Genomic DNA, 22,560 nt, shown 5'->3' with positions numbered 1-22,560 from the left:
TAACCTGCCAGGAAGTTTCATATCAGTGCACACTCCGATGTAGAGTGAAATTTTCATTAAAGAGTGTGCACTTCCAAGACTGCTTTATGTGAAAAATTAGCTGTAACTGCAGTTAGAGAAATAATATATGGGAAACGGAAATTAGGTATGGGCTTAGGTGTGGATGAAAATGATTGGGGTGTATAAAAATATTAATCCTTATAAATTATTTTCTATATAAATGAATAACTTCAGCATAGTTTATACAAGGCTACCAAGTGGCAAAACTCAACCAAAAGTAATTAATATTAAGAATCCAATTACAGAATTAGAAGAATATAGTTTTCTTATCCATATTTAAATGACACTCTAAAGGAGCAGAACGATGATAAAATTGAAAAAGGTGGTACTTTACCTCTAATAGGGCCTATACTTGTTGCAATAGAGTTGTATTACAAGCTTTTTTTTTAAAAAAAAGAAACATGATGGGGATTAACAAAACATGAGGCAGAATTTCTACCATTACTTCTTTCAGCAATAAGTACAGTGTTACCATATACAGCTGCTGGAGACGCAGCAGCAAATGCAACAGCTGATATCGTAAATGCAGTAATAAACAAGAAAAAAGCTGATAAAGAATTAGATGAGTAAAAAGACACAACCTAGCAATACAGAAAAAATCTGGTACTGGAATAAAAAAGAAAAAAAATCGTAGATATAATAAAAGATTATAATAATCCTTTATCTAATTTTGATACAGAGAAACTTGGTAAGCAATAAAAAATTAATACTTTCATGGAGGATATATGACTGATGTATTACCTAATCGTCCCAGAGAGTATGAATGTGGAATAGTACATTTAGATACATCTGATCATGTTTTTACTCACTGGATTTGTTATTACAAGAATAAAGATATACAATTTGTTGCTGATTGACTTGGAGGAAATATACCTAAACGACTAGTTCACTATTTGGGAAATGCAAATTACATAAGGTAATTTATAGTCATTTGTGTAAATTTGTTTCAAAACTGTTATTGGATAAATATAAATTCAATGTTATTTAGGCTTTAACAATTGGGTATTTTTGGAAATAAGATAAATAAACAAATTAATGAATTAGTTTCATTGAAGCAGTTAAGAATGATTCCTTAGATAGAGAAAATGAAGCTAATCTTTAAAGTACTGAGTTGTTTGGCCATAAAAATCATAGCCTTTTTCTAAATCTTCTGATTTCTCTTGCATGAAAATCTTATTTGATCTGCTTGTAACAGAACACACAAAATGGTAAATAGTTTTACCATGGTGATGATAATTATTATATTCTTTTGCCCAATATTCAATATGTTTCTCATATCAGTACACATTATTTTCACGAGTAATTGTTATATATTCATCTTTAATTTTTCCAAATTCTTTCTGAAAGCATTCTCTAATTTTTGTTTCTTCAGTAACACAATGATGCTTGTTTAATTTATATGTTTTTGGATACTTTGTTACCAACTGTAACAGCTTAGAAGCTTTGATTGTATTTATTAAATAATAATTTTAATGAAACTAATGAAAGATAATCTCAATAAATGGAAGTGTTTATATTCAAGAAGTGTAGAAATTTTGAATGGGAGAAGTCAATCCATAGCTTTCACACACAGAAATATACAAAGGATAAATATTCACATATGTGTAAAGCATGAATTAGAAACTATCAAAGAAATAGATGTATCAAAGTGCATTGTGTGTGTGGGAAAAATATTACATCTGAATATTATAAGAAACATTTAAAACAAATTTGGGGTGAAGAGAATTCTAAAACATTTTTATTCATGAAAACTGATGATTTTGATAGTTCAGCAACAATGTATAGGTTCCCAAAAAATTAAAGAGTTCAATGGTTTTGACTTAAATCCCACATCTAGGAACAAGCTCTCAAGTAAATGCAAGATTTGCCACTTAGAAGATAAGTTAAAAATGGTGTGTAAATATGGAAAAGAGATAATTACAAGGAGTCTCAAAAATGTTTATGGACATACAACTATAAAAAAATTAAGTGAAAACGAAAGTCATATTTCAGAAGTCTAATGATTTTTTTTATTTTTAACAGATAGAGCAATTCACAGTTGCTTAACTTCATGACCATTATAGACGAAATAATTTGCAAGGAATATTATAAATTTAGAAAAGCTGATTCATTTACATTTATTACTTGACATTATAATACTCGAAAAATCTTTGGAAACGATTACCATTTCAAAAAAATCGAAATTAATGATGGAATTTTTCAGAATAAACTACTGAAATAAATAGTTCCGTTTTATAAAAATGGATCTGAGAGGAAACAGTCAGAAAAACAATCTGAGATTGTCTAGCTCATAAAGCATTTAAAAACAGATCGCTAACTATAACTTGTGAAAATATTAGTAATTGAATAAAGCCTCATCATTTCTTAAATGCAGCAAAACCAAAAATTATGAAAATATTTAAAGACATTTTTTAAACTATTTAATGCTTGGAAGTAAATTTTAACTTATTTAGTGAGTACAAACTGCAGAAAATTGATAATGTTCTGAAATTTGGACAACAAACACAAATCTACACTACATTGTGGAATAGGATTTGATTAAAAAATTCGAGAGCGTAATGTGAGATACTTTAACAAAATATTCTAATTTTCAAGCATGATTATCAGGATGGATATTAAATAGAATTATTGGGATTCAGTTATTAATGTTTATTCATTTGATGATGAATATCAAGTGTATCCATTAAAAATTACGAAAAGCATGAAAGAAAAACATGTAAATTTATCACATTCTAAAAACAATAAATACTCACATTATTGTTGAATTAAAGGTTTTTCCTTGACTCTTTTCAGCTCGAATCTCAAAACATAAAGAATCAAAATTTATCTGAGATGTGTTTACTCAGCTTCAATAGTAAAGAAAAATTAGTCACACACGAAATTACTTATTTAACCAACTAAAAGTAGAATTACCAGAGAATGGGTCATATATAAGTTTTGAAAATTATGGAGATACATATAAAGGCACAATTGTTATTTATGCAGATTTTGAGAGTGCTTTAAAAAGATGGACCACTGTCAACAAAATCCAGAATATTCATAAGCAATTAAATATGAAAAACATGAACCAAGTCGATTTTATTATTATACCTAACACATTAATGGAGATTAGAAAACAGTCCAGTGTACACACAGGACAATACTTTGAAAAAAATCTACTGAATGTATAAAAAAAGAGGCGGAAAAAATTGGGAGAATTTATTTTGCAATTGAAGAAACGAGATCATTAACTCGTGACGAACAATCAAGAAACAAAAGATGGAAAACTTGTACACTGTGTAGACATCATTATACAACGAATAACTCTTGCACCAATTTATTTACATAATATATATTTTAATAATACACGATATGATTCTCATTTATTTGTGAAAGAACTTGGCTATGATAATAAAGACATAGATTTAATATCAAGCAATGAAGATAGATGTATTAGTTTTTCAAAGAAGACAGAAAGTTTGAAGATGAGATTTATTGACACATTTCGGTTCGTGGCTTTTTCACTTGGCCAACTTTCATCATATCTGAAGGGAAATCAAATGAAAAACATCAGGAGAGGTATTCAATCTAGTGATCCGAAGAGTTGTATATCTATACGATTACATGGATTCATAGAAAAAATTTGAAGAAGAATGGTATCCACCAAAAGAAGAATTTTACAGTAATCTGAAATAGTGTGACATAACTGATAAGACTACTATCAGACTCAATTGGTGTCAGAAAAATTAATATTAAAATTTTTTCTGATTATCATGATCTCCACCTGAAAAGTGATGTTTTGTAATTGGCTGGTGAATTTGAAAATTTTAGAAAAGCTGTACCTTGTTTATTATGGGATACACAGTTCAAAATGAATGCTTGAATGATTACACAATTGTGATATGTTTTTAATGGTAGAAAAAGGAATAGGAGAAGGAGTGTCTGAAAGCTGTAAAAGACATGTCAAAGCAAATAATAAATATATGAAAGATTTTGATGATAAAAAGATTTTAAATTATGTAGCATATTTAGATGCAAACAAATTACATGGTTATACTCTGAATCTATATTTACCACATTCTGGATCTGAATGAGATGAAACAAATACTTCTGATTGTACAAAAATAGGTGACATTCAGACACTGCAAAAATCGTACATATATTTGAAGTGGATCTAGAATATACAAAAGAATTACATGATCTGGATGAAGATTTACCCCTCGCTCCTGAAAATAAAATTGTACCAGGAACATAGGAAAGTAAGTCACTGAATCTCTGAATGATAAAAATAATTATGTAGTTCATCACAGTAATCTTAGCCAATATCTGTATCTAGGAATGATGCTAACAAAAATGCACAGAGTTTAAAAATTTAAATAATCTGATTAGAATGTTCAAATGGGGATGCAATCTAAGAATGATTTTGAAAAATATTTCTACAAGGTAGTGAATAATTCAGTATTTGGTAATACAATCGAAAATATAAGAAACAGAGTGGATATAATCTCGCTGCTATTCAAATGAATAAGACAAAAATGAAATTTAATAAACCAATTTATGTCAGCATGAGCATACTCGATCTGTCTAAAGAAACGTTGTACGATTTTCACCACAGAATAATGAAACCGAAATATGGAGAAGGTATTGTATTGCATTATCAAGATACAGACAGTTATATTTACAATATACAGACTAAAGATTTGTATGAAGACATAAAGTTGATGATTGATTACATTGATATGAGAGATTATCCAACAGATAACATTTATGGTATTCCACAAAAAACGAAAAAGGCTTAGGAAATATGAAACATGAATGTAACAGAAAAATAATTGAACAATTCTGCGGTTTGAGAACAAAGAGGTTTGTTATATAAAGTTGGTGTTAAATAGAGAAAAAATCTAAAAGTGTGAAGAAATGTGTTGTTAAAAACAGAATACCTATAGAGGAGTATAACTATTGTTTATTTAACAATATTAGAAAAATACAGAACTACAAATATGATTCAAAGTGAAAAACATGAAATCTAAACAGATGAGGTAAACAATAAAGCATTGTGCCTCATTATGATAAAAGATATGCACTGAAAAATGAAATAAATACTTTACCATATGGTCATCATTCATTATTATCATCTTCTGTAAAGTTTACACATTCATAGTCATTATCTTCTTTAAAAAGTGAATACCTTAATTCATGTGTATTATATATCGTTTCTGCTACCTCTTCCACAGTATAAACCCCTGTAGAATTGTTGTTGTTGTTTTCTGCATCCATTTATAACATTCAAAATCTAATAAGCAGAATATAAATAAAAATGTTCTGTATAAATGGAGGCAGTGCGTACTGAAAAAGATCTTCTATCTCTTCTAACATAAGCATAAAATCCATACCATATTTATTATACAAATGGAATAAGTTTATTAGTTGATTTTTGTTGTACTCTCTGTTTCCTAAACCTCTAGTTATTGGGTGAAAAACGTTTAAAAATAATCAACAGGCTTCAATATATTTTTGTAATACTTATGGTAAATTATTTATTGGCCAGAAACAATTCTCAATTTGTTTGACAACCATAAAAAATAGAAAATCTGCGTTTTCTATTTCTACTCATATTTCTATATCACTTTCCTCATAACCAGAAAATTCTATTTTGTATTCTTCTTCTTTATAAGTTTGCTTTAATATATCAATACTGACAATATGGCCCTGGCTTCTCAAATGTTCTACAATTAATGATGGTTTAAAATATTCTTTGCAAATATTACATTCAACTTGTCTCTCTCCTGGTTTATTATTTCTCTCAACAAAAACATCAAATTGAAATTAGTCGCACACATTAGTCATAGTTATAAGACTAAAAATTTATATACCTATTAAATTCTAATCAAAATCAATGGATACTCCTCAGAAGAAGCTTAATAATGCAGGCAACTCCAATATGTATATAAAGATTAGTGAGCTAGAAATTAATGAATTTTACTATGTTAGGGGTTGCTAATATTTAAATCCTATATATGGGGAAAAAGGTTGTGTTGAACTTGATGATAAATTTAAGAGCAATTTACCAAATAGATGTTAATTAATTACTGGGCGCGTTTTTATTTTTCTTGAAGACAGAAATATTAAACTTAGATGGACTGAAGAAGCTTAAAAAAATGAGTTTCGTGATCAGGAATTTTTACTCTGAATTTGGCTTTAAGCTTAAAGTACAATTTCAGCTACCTGTCAATTTGCATTCATGGGTGTGATGAAAGTGTAAATTGTGTTTTGTGGTTATTTACATATAAAAATGTCATTTTATGTGCATGTAAATAGCTTCTGTTTTTTTCTAAAAAATGGGAAATTTGATTTTTTACAATTATTTGTAAATAAAAAGCCCCTATTTGTAAAACTGCGCCTGTCTCGCCAATACATATCTACTCAGGTGGGCACATCACCATAAAATTGCCTCTACAAAGTACTTAATCATATAACTCTACTTTCTGATGATGATGATGATATTTGTTTTGTGGGGCACTCAACTGTGCAGTTATCAGTGCCCAGACAAATTCCCAACCTTTTCACAGTCCAGTCTCGCGCCTTTCATGAATGATGATGAAATGATGAGGACAACACAAACACCCAGTCATCTAGAGGCAGGTGAAAATCCCTGACCCCGCTGGGAATCGAACCCGTGCTCGGGAAGGGTGAATGCGACCGCGAAACCACGAGCTGCGGACTCTATTTTTTGAGGGGATCATCAAACCTTCAGGACTACACCTTAGGTTGTTAATAAAAGTGATGTATCGAAACAGAACCTTGAGTGCTACCCCACTTTACCCCACTTCAGTAACATTTACCTTCAGTTTTAGTTTATAGGTGTCAAAAGAACCATTGTACACTTCATTAATACCATAATGCCTCAAATTATGTTAAATTACCGCATCACCCAAAGTTATGCTACTGATTTCCAGAGATTAGACGTCATGTTTCAGTCTGTATGGTTTGTTGAGGTCGACCACTCTCCCACCAGATACCATAAGCTTACCTTGTCAAGTCCCCATACTGGCGGTGCAGGTCGAATATCTTATGGAGGGTCAGTGGCATTTCGAGGAAGTCCAGAATGTTCCCAATTATCGGCAGTGTTGGTGGCCCTGGAGCGTCGATGTGGGGCTTGTTGGCCCACTTCCACCACAGCAGCGCCACCAAGCCAGCACAGCACCACACCACCAACTGCACCAACAGCCACAGCCACCACGCCATTGGTCAACAGGTAATGAGGACTCCCAATAACCGACCTGCAGTCAGAAGCACAGTGGGTAAAATATTCTCATGTTTCTTGGAATTGTGTACGGGGACACTGAGAAATAGTGGTCAGCACCAGATGTTTCGTCAATAATACTGGCGTTTTAAAGGTATTGCGTTCATGTAAGGGGAGATCAAAAAGTTTCTGTTAGAAGGCATACAATCCAGAATCGGTATGGCAGTCAGGCAACATCGCCATAGTCAAGGAGGCAATCATCCAGCTGATGCACCGTGTTGAGAATACCCATTTGGTAAAACATAGTGTCCTGCTGCGTGAATAAGTCGGTAACTGCCAAATGTACAGCTTCTCCCAACAGGATTCGGCGGCCCTTCAAGACCTTTTCTAAACGACCGAAGGCGCGATAATCACATGGCGAGAGACCAGGACTGCAGGGTGGGTGCTCGACTGCCTCTCAGTTGAGTTGGCTGGACGGGGCTCGCCTCCCAGGCCAAGCGCCATCCTTTGTGGAACCGAGACCAGCACGGCCCTTGGCACACTATTCCACAGCAGTGGTTTGCGGCAGATATACTGCTCCGTACACATCATTCATCGTCTGATGGACCTGACCCCCGCTTGTCATTTGACAACCAAGAAAAGAAGAACAGCTCGTTGGCCCTGTTTGGAAGCATATGGTAACAACGTCACCATTGCTGTCGTTTCTGCATTTACTGCAGACTCACCTGAAAAAGTTACGAGTGGCCTGCTAATCTCTTGCCTACGTAGCGGTGCTTATATACCAGCATGGCCGTCGCTCTATGTTGCATATGTGCTGCAGAAACGCCGCCAAACGGAAACATTTTGATCGCCCCTTATTAATAGTGCATGAAATGAAAAATATTTTTGAATAAAAGACCACTTAACTCTTTGAGGGGAGGTAAACGTAATAAAATTTTATCGTAGAGGGGCATGAACAATAATCAGCATATTATAAATTAGATTCACTTATGACAATTTAGTTAATGTTAATAACAACAAACTGTTGTTGTTGTCGTCTTCAGTCCAAAGACTGGTTTGATACAGCTCTCCATGCTACTCTATCCTCTGCAGCCTCTTCATCTCCGAGTAACAACTGCAGCCTGCATCCTTCTGAATCTGCTTACCGTATTGATCTCTTGGTCTCCGTCTAAGATTTTTACCTTCCCCCCCCCCCCCCCCCACGCTTCCCTCTAGTACTAAATTGGTGATCCCTTGATGTCTCAGAATGTGTCCTACCAACCGATCCCTTCTTCTAGTTAGGTACTGCCACAAATTTTTCTCCACAGTTCTGTTTAGTACCTTTTCATTAGTTATGTGATCTACCATCTAATCCTCAGCATTCTCCTGTAGCACCACATTTCAAAAGCTTCTATTCTCTTCTTGTCAAAACTGTGTATCGTCTCCGTTTCACTTCCGTACATGGCTACACTCCATACAAATACTTTCAGAATGGACTTCCTGACACAGTTATTCTCAATATTAACAGATTTCTCATCTTCAAAAACGCTTTTCTTGGCATTGCCAGTCTACATTTTATATCCTCACTGCTTCGACCACCATCTGTTATTTTGCTTTCCAGATAGCAAACCCGTTTATTACTTCAAGTCTCTCATTTCCTAATCTAATTCCCTCAGCATCGCCTGATTTAATTCGAGAACATTCCATTACCCGCGTTTTGCTTTTGTTGATGTTCATCTTATATCCTTCTTTCAACACACTGTCCTTTCCGTTCACCTGCTCTTCCTAGTCCTTTGCTGTCTCTGACAGAATTACAATGCCATCGGCAAACCTCAAAGTTTTTATTTTTCTCCCTCTACTTTAATTCCTACTCCAAATTTTTCTTTTGTTTTCTTTACTGCTTCCTAAATGTTCAGGTTGAATAACGTCAGGAATAGGCTACAACCCTGTCTCACTCCCCTCTCAACCACTGCTGCCCTTTTACGTCCCTCAACACTTATAACCGCAGTATGGTTTCTGTACAAATTGCAAATAGCCCATCGTTCCTTGTATTTTACGACTGCTACCTTTATGACTTGAAAGAGAATGTTCCAATTAACATCATCAAAAACTTTCTCTAAGTCTATAAATGCAGGTTTTCCTTTCCTTAAACTATCTACAATGAGAAGTCAGCACTGTCTCGTGTGTCCCTTCATTTCTGCAGAATCCAAACTGATCTTCCCCGAGATCGGCTTCTATCTGTAATTCAATTGTTCTGTAAATCATCCTAATTAGTATTTTGTAGCTGTGACTTATTAAACTGATAGTTTGGTAATTTTCACACCTGTCAGCACCTGATTTCTTTGGAATCGGGATTATTATATTATTCTTGAAGTAAGTCGTCTACCTCATACATTTTGCTCACCAAATGGAAGAGTTTTGTCATGACTGGCTCTCCCAAGGCTGTCTGTAGCTGTACGGAATGTTGGCTATTCCTGGGGCCTTGTTTCTACTTAAGTCTGTCAGTCATCTTCCTCTTCGTCCTCTTCCATTTCCATAACATCGCCCTCAAGTACATCTCCTTTCTATAGACTACATATATACTCCTTCCATCTTTTCCCTTCTTTCCTTAGGTTTCCTTTTCTCCAAATGTCTCTTTAATTTTCTGTAGGCAGTATCTGTCTTACCCCTAGTGATATATGCTTCCATATCCTTACATTTGTCCTCTAGCCATCTCTGCTTAGCCATTTTTTACAGCCTCTCGATCTAATTTTTTAAACACTTGTATTCCCTTGCACCCCCTCATTTATTACGTTTTTATAATTTCTTCTTTCATTGATTAATTTCAATATCTCTTGTATTACCCAAGGATTTCTACTAGCCCTCGTCTTTTCTCCTACTTGATCCTCTGCTGCCTTCACTATTTCATCTGTCACAGCTACCCATTCTTCTTCTACTGTATTCCTTTCCTCTTTTCTTGTTAACCGTTCCCTAATACTCCCCCTGAGACCCTCTAAAACCTCTGGTTCTTTCAGTTTATCTAGGTCCCATCTCCTTAAATTCCTACTTCTTTACAGTTTCTTCAGTTTTAATCTGCCATTCATAAACAATAAATTATTGTCAGAGTCCACATCTGCCATGGAAATGTCTTACAGTTTAAAATCTGGTTCCTAAACCTCAATCTAACCATTATATAACCAATCTACAACCTTCCAGTATCTCCAGGTCTCTTCCACATACTCAACTTTCTCTCGTAATCCTTAAAGCAAGCGTTAGCTATGATTCTTGTATACTATGTGCAAAATTCTACAAGGCGGTTACCTCTTTCATTCCTTTTCCCCAGTCCATATTGACTTACGACTTTTCCTGCTCTTCCTTTTCCTACTACGGAATTCCAGTCTCCCACGACTATTAAATTTTCAACTCCCTTCATCATATGAATAATTTATTTTATCTCATCATACATTTCCTCAATTACCTCCTTATCTGTGGAGCTAGTTGGCATATAAACTCGTACTACTGTGGTGGGTGTCTATCTTGGCTACAATAATGTGTTCGCTATGGTGTTTTTAGTAGCTTATCTGCGTTCTTACTTTCTTACTCAATATTAAACCTACTCCTGCATTATCCCTATTTGATTTTGTACTTATAACCCTGTATTCACCTGACCAGAAGTCTTGTTCCTCCTGCCACTGAGCTTCACTAATTCCCACTATATCTAAGTTCAGCCTATCAGTTTCCATTTTTAGATTTTCTAACCTACGTGCCTGACATTCCACGCTCCGGTCTGTAGAACGCCAGTTTTGTTTCTCCTGATAATGACGTTTTCCTGAGTTGTCCCCGCCCACAGATACAAATGGAGGACTATTTTACCCTCAGAATATTTTAGCCAAGAGGATGCAATTATCATTTAACCATACAGTAGAGCACTCTGGAAAAATTACGACTGTAGTTTGTTCTTGCTTTCAGCCGTTCGCAGTACCAGCACAGCAAGGCCATTTTGGTTGATGTTAGAAGGCCAGATCGGTCAGTCATCCAGACTGCTGTCCCTGCAAGTACTGAAAAGTCTGCAGCTCCTCTTCAGGAACCGTGCATTTCTCTGGCCACTCAACAGATACCTTTCAGTTGGGGTTGCACCTACAGTATGGCTATACGTATCGCTGAGGCACGCAACCTCCCCACCAACGGCAAGGTCCGTGGTTCATGGGGGAACAACAACATATTATTAAATACAGATAACCATCACCCCCTTACAGTATGTAAGTTCGATAATTGGTGGTTCTACTTGCTATAACTTTCTTTTAATTTTCGTGCTATCTATCGAATCAGTTTTTACCTGCTCACAGCAGGCTGGCGTGAGGAGGGAAGAACTATACTGACGTGAGGTCTGGAACATGACAAGGAATTAGAATTCAGAAAGCGAACGTAATTAGTTTGATACTTAACTGTAATCCATTAATGATGAACGTCGCTCTTGACAGTACATGAGTCACAATACTATCTGTTCAGAAGACATTGTAACTTAATATGGCGCCTTGCTAGGTCGTAGCAAATGACGTAGCTGAAGGCTATGCTAAACTGTCGTCTCTGCAAATGAGAGCGTATGTAGGTAGTGAACCATCGCTGGCAAAGTCGGCTGTCCAACTGGGGCGGGTGCTAGGGAGTCTCTCTAGACTAGACCTGCCGTGTGGTGGCGATCGGCCTGCAATCACTGATAGTGGTGACACGCGGGTCCGACGTATACTAACGGACCGCGGCCGATTTAGAGGCTACCACCTAGCAAGTGTGGTGTCTGGCGGTGACACCACAGTCACTTCAAGGAATTTCATCAAATGATATTCGGTAACCTTCTTGCCCCGTTAATCCTTTTTGGGGAGACATAATAGATGGAGAAGAATGGCGGTGGTTAGCGCCATTATCCATACAGAAATCCGCCTGTGAAGTAAAGGAAACTCTGTTTGAATAAAAAGTAATGTTAATGTAGTTCTATCGAATGTCAACACATAAATATAAATAGTTACTACCATAATAGACGTTGTAATGGTACTTGAATTACGTAACCATTACGGGACCTCACTTCAACCTCTCGATACCAGCAATATTCTACAGTGTTTCTGTAGAATAGTTAACATATTTCTGTGACAATATTCAGATTTGATTTGAATAATGTAGAGGTACTTTGATACATCGATATGTTTATATTGCGCCGGCCGAGGTGGCGGAGCGGTTAAAGGCGCTACAGTCTGGAACCGCGTGACCGCTACGGTCGCAGGTTCGAATCCAGCCTCGGGCATGGATGTGTGTGATGTCCTTAGGTTAGTTAGGTTTAAGTAGTTCTAAGTTCTAGGGGACTGATGACCTTAGAAGTTAAGTCCCATAGTACTTAGAGCCATTTGAACCATTTTTGTTTATATTGCAAAGATATTATTTTTATGTGTATTCTTACTTTTGTCACTATGATCTTTGACGTACTTGTAACTCTCATTTTTGGTCGCGTAAGCGGCTATTAGAGTGTCAAGTCTTGGTCGTTATGTTGAAAAGACGCAAATTGTAGTCAGTTTATGAAATGCGAACTTTAACAGTGAGGAAGATATTTTCAAGTATGTTTTATATTGTATGGTGATATTGCAACAAAAGTAATAAAAAAGAAGTGTAACTTAAATTCGGAGTGCTGATTACTATTTTACATCACCATTGTGCTAACTTGCAAAGGTTTAATCTTCAAGAATAATTTATGAAACACATCTATAGAACTTTTGCATATCGCAGAATAACACCTAGGCCTCTTTGCAACTGAGCTTGGAATCATCACTACCTAGATTTTCGACAATTGAGCCATGATTTCACAGCGAGACCAGCGTGGGAAACACGGATGAGTGCCTAGTATATCTATTATTTCATGAAATGACTTCATTAACTGTGCTCTAATGACACCTGCCACATAACATAACTTTGTTGTTGCCCGGAAATGGAATATTTAGCAGCGTGAGCAACACTACAATCATAATTAATTTTTGACATTTGTTGTGGTAGGGTTGTTAGAACGTATAAAGAAGAGCTATAGAGAGAAATTCGCGACACTTTCACGAACAATACATGAAAAATGAGCTCGTGTTGCACATTCACTGCAAAAGTAGTGCACTGTGATTCTCATGTCATCTAGTAAAACTTTCTACAGTGGCCACCGCCCTTTCAAAGCGTCTTCGTATGTGGTTGCTGGCAGTGAGGCCTGCCATTGAACACTGAGTAGCGAAAAGGCTGTGGCCACACGCTCACTAGCGGAGCGCAGTGCAGCGGCGATCCCGCGTGGCATCGATGTCACTGACGAGTCCCCGCTAGGTTCCTGGGTATCTGCGGCACCAGGCAGGCCTACCAACATGTCACACAGTGCCCTGTTAATTACACCCTGACGGTTTCTGTACGAGGAACTTGCGCCCATCGCGCTGCAAAAGGGTTCCATGCGGATCGGATTAGGCGTAAACGGTAAGAAAGGGACGCTCATAGGATCGGTTTGTTGTCCATCTGTCTGTGTATCTATTTTTCTGCTTGACTCTTCAAAACCATTTTTCTCAAGAATAGATGTATCAAGTTCAAATTCATGTCACATATTGAGGTCAATGGTGCCTTGGCGGTGTTGAAAACTGAAGCTTCTAAGTCAATGCAATCAAATGGAACGGCCGTTTATGTCGCATACTTTGATAACTGGAAAGTCACTCATCAATACCTATAGGGTAGCTCCTGTTGATCTAGAATGTCGAAATCTGGTAAGAAGAAAGGTTTCACAGTACAAGTAACGGAAAAAATCTGAAAATTATTGTTTTTTAATTAAATCACACGAAAATAATTCGTTTGTCATTTGTTATCCGACGAAAAACTTGAAATTGAAACGATCAGTAGTTCTCCATTCACCCTGACTGAGTGGCAATGCGACAGCGTGGACGTGAACCGTATGTGCAGTTGGCGGACTTTGAGCGAGGGCGTATAGTGGGCATGCGGGAGCCCGGGTGGACGTACCGCCGAATTGCTCAACACGTGGGGCGTGAGGTCTCCACAGTACGTCGATGTTGTCGCCAGTGGTCGGCGGAAGGTGCACGTGCCCGTCGACCTGGGACCGGACCGCAGCGACGCACGGATGCACGCCAAGACCGTAGGATCCTACGCAGTGCCGTAGGGGACCGCACCACCACTTCCCAGCAAATTAGGGACACTGTTGCTCCTGGGGTATCGACGAGGACCATTCGCAACCGTCTCCATGAAGCTGGGCTACGGTCCCGCACACCGTTAGGCCGTCTTCCGCTCACGCCCCAACATCGTGCAGCCCGCCTCCAGTGGTGTCGCGACAGGCGTGAATGGAGGGACGAATGGAGACGTGTTGTCTTCAGCGATGAGAGTCGCTTCTGCCTTGGTGCCAATCATGGTCGTATGCGTGTTTGGCGCCGTGCAGGTGAGCGCCACAATCAGGACTGCATACGACCGAGGCACACAGGGCCAACACCCAGCATCATGGTGTGGGGAGCGATCTACTACACTGGCCGTACACCACTGGTGATCGTCGAGGGGACACTGAACAGTGCACGGTACATCCAAACCGTCATCGAACCCATCGTTCTACCATTCCTAGACCGGCAAGGGAACTTGCTGTTCCAACAGGAAAATGCACGTCCGCATGTATCCCGTGTCACCCAACGTGCTCTACAAGGTGTAAGTCAACTACCCTGGCCAGCAAGATCTCCGGATCTGTCCCCCATTGAGCATGTTTGGGATTGGATGAAGCGTCGTCTCACGCGGTCTGCACGTCCAGCACGAACGCTGGTCCAACTGAGGCGCCAGGTGGAAATGGCATGCAAAGCCGTTCCACAGGACTACATCCAGCATCTCTACGATCGTCTCCATGGGAGAATAGCAGCCTGCATTGCTGCGAAAGGTGGATATACACTGTACTAGTGCCGACATTGTGCATGCTCTGATGCCTGTGTCTATCCCCTTCCTGGGACAATGAATTCACGGTGTTCTTATTTCAATTTCCAGGAGTGTAGATAAGGAACAGCAAAGGGCCTATAACACTACCTTGGGGAACGCCTGAAATCACTTCTGTTTTACTCGATGACTTTCCGTCAATTACTACGAACTGTGACCTCTCTGACAGGAAATCGCAAATCCAGTCACATAACTGAGACGATATTCCATAAGCACGCAATTTTACACCGAGCCGCTTGTGTGGTACAGTGTCAAAAGCCTTCCGGAAATCCAGAAATACGGAATCGATCTGAAATCCCTTGTCAATAGCACTCAGCACTTGATGTGAATAAAGAGCTAGTTGTGTTTCACAGGAACGATGTTTTCTAAACCCATGTTGACTGTGTGTCAATACCTTTTCCTTCGAGGTAATTCATTATGTTCGAACACAATATATGTTCTAAAATCCTGCTGCATATCGACGTTAACGATATGGGCCTGTAATTTAGTGGATTACTCCTACTACCTTTCTTGAATATTGGTGTGACCTGTGCAACTTTCCAGCCTTTGGGTACGGATCTTTCGTCCAGCGAACGGTTGTATATGATTGTTAAGTATGGAGCTAATGCATCAGCATACTCCGAAAGGAACCTAATTGGTATACAGTCTGGACCAGAAGACTTTCTTTTATTAAGTGATTTGAGTTGCTTCACTACCCCGAGGATATTTACTTCTACGTTACTCATGTTAGCAGCTGTTCTCGATTCGAATTCTGGAATATTTACTTCGTCTTCTTTTGTGAAGGCATTTCGGAAGGCTGTGTTTAGTAAATCTGCTTTGGCAGCACTGTCTTCGATAGTATCTCCTTTGTTATCGCACAGAGAGGGCATTGTTTGTTTCTTGCCACTAACATACTTCACAAACTACCAGAATCTCTTTGAATTTTCTGCCAGGTTTAGAGACAAAATTTCGTTGTGGAAAGTGTTATAGGCGTCTCGCATTGAATTCCGCGCTAAGTTTCGAGCTTCTGTAAAGAATCGCCAATCTTGGAGATTTTGCGTCTGTTTAAATTTGCATGTTTGTTTCGTTGTTTCTGCAGCAGTGTTCTAACCCGTTTTGTGTACCAAGGAGGATCAGCTCCGTCGTTTGTTAGTTTATTTGGTATAAACCTCTCAATTGCTGCCGATACTATTTCTTTGAATTTAAGCCACACCTGGTCTACACTTATTTATTAATTTGGAATGAGTGGAGATCGTCTCTCAGGAAGGCGTCAAGTGAATTTTATCTGCTTTTTTGAATAGGTATATTTTTCGCTTATTTTTCGAGAATTTTGGGATTACAATATTCAATCTCGCTACGAGAACCCTGTGTTCACTAATCCCTGTATCGGTTTTGGTGCTGGTTATTAACTCAGGATTATTTGTTGCTAAAGTGCGCGTCATTTATGTTGGCGGCCGAGTTTAGGTTCGTTCTGCGCATCTGACGTAACAAAACGCAGTCAGCCAATGAACAGAGAACAACTTTGCCAGATCTCGACTGCAGAGCAGAGCACAGCACGGACGAGTGTCTTCAGTTTTAGAAATGTTCAGTCATAAATAAAGTAATAGATCAAAAGCAATGTCTTGATAGCAGACTTTGTTTTATAGAAAGTTTGGAAAAAGCATTCTTTGTACCAATTGCTTCATATTCTATTAATTAATTAAACCAAAGAAGCAATAAGAATCCTAATTCAGGCGATAGCATGGAAAAGTGTTTGTATCAATTTCACGAACCGCTTTTTCGCAATAAAGAACAGCGGTAATTGTTTATTTCCTATTGTACTTCGACTAAGTGTGAGTAATTCATAGTCATACCAAGTGTGTCAAAATTTTGTGTGACCTGTTAGCACCCTTATGGAGTTACGTAACAGGTCGAGATGCGTTAGCGTAACAGTTAAGGCGTTGGGTTAGTAAGGAAAAGGTGTACAGTTCAAACCTCGTGTGATGCTAAACATTTTCTTTATTTAAAAACAATATCGAAGTGTCTTACATCACGGCTTTTATTCGTTTGAATGCAATTTTTTGAAATTTCTAGTGCTTTGTCTCTTTATTAACCCTTTCGCTGCTGCAGACACGTGAGCCCCGCATTCCGCGATTTTGTCAGTGCACTGCTCGCCTGTGCTGACACATGGTGTTCCGACTGCTTTGACACTCTTATCATTCGATTCCACAAAAACTATTTGGCCAAAAAATTAGAAGCCAAACGTGCCCGGTGTAAATAAAACTTTTGTTACAGTCGCGAAAGACGGAATATTTCTCAACATTACATACGACACCTATGTGGTACTTAAATGAGATATTGTTATACAGTAAATTTTGTATGAAATTTAGGTATCTTGTCCACATTTCATTCTCAACATTGTGGCAACTAAAATCGACCATACGGAAAGTATACTCTATGGACTTTTACCTCTGCAAACTCTTCAAAATTTCGTACAATGGTTTACTATATTTAATGCTGCATAATAACTGCGTTGAACATCGAAACAAAATTAAGTCATTTATGGGGGGAAGGTATCAGTCAAGAACATGTGTAAAAATATAATTTTTGGGCCAAATAGTTTTTGTGGAATCGAATGATAAGAGTGTCAAAGCAGTCGGAACACCATGTGTCAGCACAGGCGAGCAGTGCAGTGACAAAATCGCGCACAGCGCGGAATGCCAGGGGCACGTCTCTGTAGCAGCGAAAGGGTTAATGCGGCCGTGGTAAAGTGGCTTTACTTCATGAACTGCGCGCTCCCCCCTAAACGTAAGCTTGCGAACTATGCTATACTATGGCGCTGCTTCTCTTAGCGCGTGCGTCGTTTGCAACTGGCAATGCAGCAATCTCCCGCGTCTGAGCGGGCATGCGCGAGCCGCCAAGATAAAAGAATTGAACTATAAGAGGTCAAGTGTGTTTTCACATTCACATTCTCCTTGTCTAAACAACTTGATATTAACAGACTGGAGGCTACAGTATACAACTACAGAATGGACTGTGTGTTTGACCCTGTGTAAAACTGTTGAAGTCTTTTAAACTTGTAAGAGTATTTACAACGTGCGCCACTGTACTCTGTGCCAATCACACCCATGTGGTGTCAGCTAACAGAGCAGTTGCGGTGTGATGTTTACCAACGTTCTACAGCTTGTTTACTGGGGTCGAGAAGAGCTTGTAGGTTATGCTCTGCCGGCATAGTTTCAATTATCCATCTGTAAATTACGTGGAGATTCTTAAAACTGACTCCAACAAAGTCAATGTAAGTATTACACAGAAGTGCTATATTAAAGCAGCAGAAACATATTTGTCTCTGTTGTGGCGTAGCAAGACAGCCACGCCACAGAAGTAGCCGAAAGGCACGCGTTTAGCAGGCAAGAGATAGGTCTGTAACAGGATACGTAATGAATGCTATAAAAAAAGTACGTAGCTTCTGGAATACTTAACTTTAATCCATCCTTGGTACATCGCTATTGACGATATAAGTGAGACTCCATAGATACATGCAATGTTACTAATGGCGCCTTGCTAGGTCGTAGCCATTGACTTAGCTGAAGGCTATTCTAACTATCTGCTCTGCAAATGAGCGTACAACTGGGGCGAGTGCTAGTCCGTATCTCGAGACCTGCCTTGTGGTGGCGCTCGGTCTGCGATCACACAGTGGCGACACGCGGCTCCGACATGTACTAATCGACCGCGGCCGATTTAAAGCTACCACCTAGCAAGTGTGGTGTCTGGCGGTGACACCACAGTCTCAATCTGGGAAATTTTCTCCACAGACATGGCCGAATTGAGATTTGTTCCTACAAATAGTATTATACCATAAGTCTTAAGAAAAACAAACAATCTACGAAACGGACTTGCCGGCTGAGTGGCCGTGCGGTTCTAGGCGCTGCAGTCTGGAACCGAGCGACCGCTACGGTTGCAGGTTCGAATCCTGCCTCGGGCATGGATGTGTGTGATGTCCTTAGTTTAGTTAGGTTTAATTAGTTCTAAGTTCTAGGCGACTGATGACCTCAGAAGTTAAGTCGCATAGTGGTCAGAGCCATTTGAACCATTTCAAACGGGCTTAAATCATTCCCCACTAAAGAAATTACTCCATTCTGTCGTGTTAATGTTCTCAGTGTACGAAAAAAAAAAACTGGAAATAGAAGAGGTTGAAGCCATAAAACGAAAACTGGAATACATGGATAAAACAATTGCCACAAAGGAGTATAAACTGTTCCTGACACTGCGGATGTACAGGCAAGATTAACAATTTACTTTACACACAGCGTATAGAAAGTGGAGAATATAAGCTGTCAGCATTTACTGTAAATAGCTGTGGTAAGAGACCATATGATGAAGTACTGGCCGAAAATGCCGGCATCTAGAACGTTTACTACATTAAAGGACAGAAAAAAATCTGTTTATAAAGCCCCATTCTCATCTGGATCTGCTTAAAAAGGATGGTTACATTGTTTCTGAATCTTTTGGACTCCGTTTTGTGCACTTAGTAACAGAAAAACAGTTTGCAGAGTTTCAAACTGAGGGAGTAACATCGTCAATGGGAATTAGTTTGTAAAAATTGTAAAGTTTAAGTTCAGTATGGAAATTCCGAAAGTATATGGAGCTGATGATCTGTCAACATATACCCAGGATGATGTGGAGTGTTTAAATAACTGTGTTATGCCGGAAATAAGAGGGGACCGAGCGAGGTGGCGCAGTGGTTAGACACTGGACTCGCATTCGGGAGGACGACGGTTCAATCCCGCGTCCGGCCATCCTAATTTAGGTTTTCCGTGATTTCCCTAAATCGCTCCAGGCAAATGCCGGGATGGTTCCTTTCAAAGGGCACGGCCGACTTCCTTCCCCGTCCTTCCCTAATCCGATGAGGCCGATGACCTCGCTGTCTGGTCTCCTTCCCCAAACAACCAACCAAATAAGAGGGAAAACTAAAATTCCCGAATGCTCTCAGCTAGAAGAACTGCAAGACGGAATAGAACTAATTGATAAAGCCATAAAGGAGGTAGTTTACAGGAAAAAACTAGGTATGTATTGGAAACCAAAAACATACCTTCCTTGTACTTGTCAAATTACTGGATGGAGAATGAAATATATAATTCAGATGTAGACATAACTAATACCTTAAAATTTTTGCTGGATGTTATTAAAACTACAAGAAACAAAAATAAAGAAATAGTTATTTTCTGTGTGTAAATGTATATGCCAACATTAATAAAAGTTTTTGTTCAGGAGTATTTGCTTTCATATTCTCTACTCTGTCAAACATCCTAACAGGATCTCTTATCATACCGAAATAATACTGATAGGCAGTATTTGCAAGAGGCGTCAGATTCCGTTTCTGTGAGGAAAATGTTATTTCACCACAAATATAACAAAAGTTATTTACCATATTTACACATTTTCGTGGCATTTTTACAAATTTTACACTAAAAAAGCACTCGCGAACCGGAAATTCTGCATTAATTTGAATAGAAACTACATGTAATTCACTGTGTGTGCCTTTTGCATGTAGAGAACAGGGAAAAATAGAGTGGGACTGACCTTGAAATATTGTTGAAACTAACAAGGGAACCTCCCAATCGCACCCCCCTCAGATTTAGTTATAAGTCGGCACAATGGATAGGCCTTGAAAAACTGAATACAGATCAATTGAGAAAACAGGGACAAGTTATGTGGAACTGTGAAAAAATAAGCAAAATATACAAACTGAGTAGTTCATGGGAAGATAGGCAACATCAAGGACACTGTGACCGCAGGAGCGCCGTGGTCTCGTGGTAACGTGATCAGCTGCGGAACCACAGGTCCTTCGTTCAAATCTTCCACCGAGTGAAAACTTTAAGTTTTTATTTTCAGTTTATGTGACAAACTCTTATGTTTTCATCACTTTTTGGGAGTGATTATCACATCCACAAGGAAACCTAAATCGGGCAAGGTAGAAGAATCTTTTTACTCATCCGCCAAGTGTACAAGTTAGGTGGGTCGACAACATATTCCTGTCATGTGACGCACATGCCGTCACCAGTGTCGTATAGAATATATCAGATGTGTTTTCCTGTGGAGGAATCGGTTGACCTATGACCTTGCGATCAAATGTTTTCGGTTCCTATTGGAGAGGCACGCCCTTTCGTCTACTAATCGCACGGTTTTGCGATGCGGTCGCAAAACACAGACACTAAACTTATTACAGTGAACAGAGACGTCAATGAACGAACGGACAGCACAATAACTATGCAAAAATAAAGAAAGTAAAATTTTCACTTGTGGGAAGACTTGAACCAAGGACCTCTCCTTCTGCAGCTGCTCACGCTACCACGGGACCACGGCGCTCCTCAGGTCACGTTCTCCTTGATGTTGCATATTTTGCACATGGACTACTCAGTTTGTATATTTTCATATTTTTTCACAGTTCCACACAACTTCTTCCTGTTTTCTCAATTGATCTGTGTTCGGTTTATCAAGACCTATCCACTGTGCCAAGTTATAACTAAATCTGAGGGGGGTGCGATAGGGAGGTTCCCTTGTAAGTAGTTGAAAGTATAGTAACTCTCGCTTGTTACCTATATGAAATGGCCCATAAACCCACAGTGCAGGAGACAGTTTCGTCCTATTCCCCTACCCCAGACTGAATGCACCAGAGCTGTTCGCCTTCGTGTATACGAAACGCTTGAAACGGATTTTGGTCGCCTTTTCGATCACGTGTGTGTATATGTTCACCTCGCTGTGTGCTCTTGTCCACAGTACTACACAAAATTGGCAGGGAACTGTGCTACAGCTGCCGCCGGAAGAATTGACTCCTACCGACCTACAAGTGTGTAGCTGCTGAGAAACCTGTACACAGATACGTGGTAAGAAGAGGTAGGGCAGCAGACTATCACTGAAATATTGGAAGGTCAATACACATTGCCACATCTGACGAAAAATGCTTCACGGCCCTAATTAACACATCAAAATTATCATGGAAAATAAAAAGAAAACATACTCGTAAACAGCAGATCATAGTCCGTCACACGCACTGGGAATTGAGAAAAATCATTGTAATAACACAACTACCTGAAAAACTGATCCCAGAAAATGTCACCAGGACAGCGAGGCGGCAGCTGCTGATACCTTCAGCTCGATGCGCAGCTACTAACTAACTCACTCTTACGTCCCAGCCTACCTCCCCCCTCCCTCCTGCTAGTCGACCGGTAGCTAGAGATACCGGTTCTTCAGGTGTGATCAAGGTAAACAAAAGAGAGCCAAGTGAAATCCATTATAAATACATAACGCGCGACTCCACAAGCTCCCGACTGCGAGATCGCAGCAATTGCAACATCGTAAATGGCTGCAAATAAATTTGCACTATC

At 38.8% G+C, this 22,560-nt stretch overlaps 1 protein-coding gene across 2 annotated transcripts in view; it reads right to left on the bottom strand.

Annotated features, from left to right (window-relative positions):
• Window positions 1-22,347, bottom strand: part of LOC124804940 (cytochrome P450 4C1-like) — a 97,506-nt gene extending 75,159 nt beyond the window's left edge. For both annotated transcript variants that reach the window (XM_047265322.1, XM_047265323.1), the window contains exons 1-2: window positions 22,265-22,347; window positions 7,070-7,319 (exon numbers count right to left, since the gene is read on the bottom strand). In XM_047265322.1, the coding sequence (XP_047121278.1) occupies window positions 7,070-7,284 (215 nt within the window). In that variant the 5' untranslated portion in view covers window positions 7,285-7,319; window positions 22,265-22,347. The remainder of the gene's footprint in view (window positions 1-7,069; window positions 7,320-22,264) is intronic.
• Between the last annotated feature and the right edge of the window lie 213 nt (window positions 22,348-22,560).

The sequence above is a fragment of the Schistocerca piceifrons genome, chromosome 7 (genome assembly GCF_021461385.2).
Source record: "Schistocerca piceifrons isolate TAMUIC-IGC-003096 chromosome 7, iqSchPice1.1, whole genome shotgun sequence".
In the NCBI taxonomy this organism is placed as follows: domain Eukaryota; kingdom Metazoa; phylum Arthropoda; class Insecta; order Orthoptera; family Acrididae; genus Schistocerca; species Schistocerca piceifrons.
The sequence above is the reverse complement of the archived record's forward strand: the minus strand, read 5'-3'. Positions and strand labels throughout refer to the sequence as shown.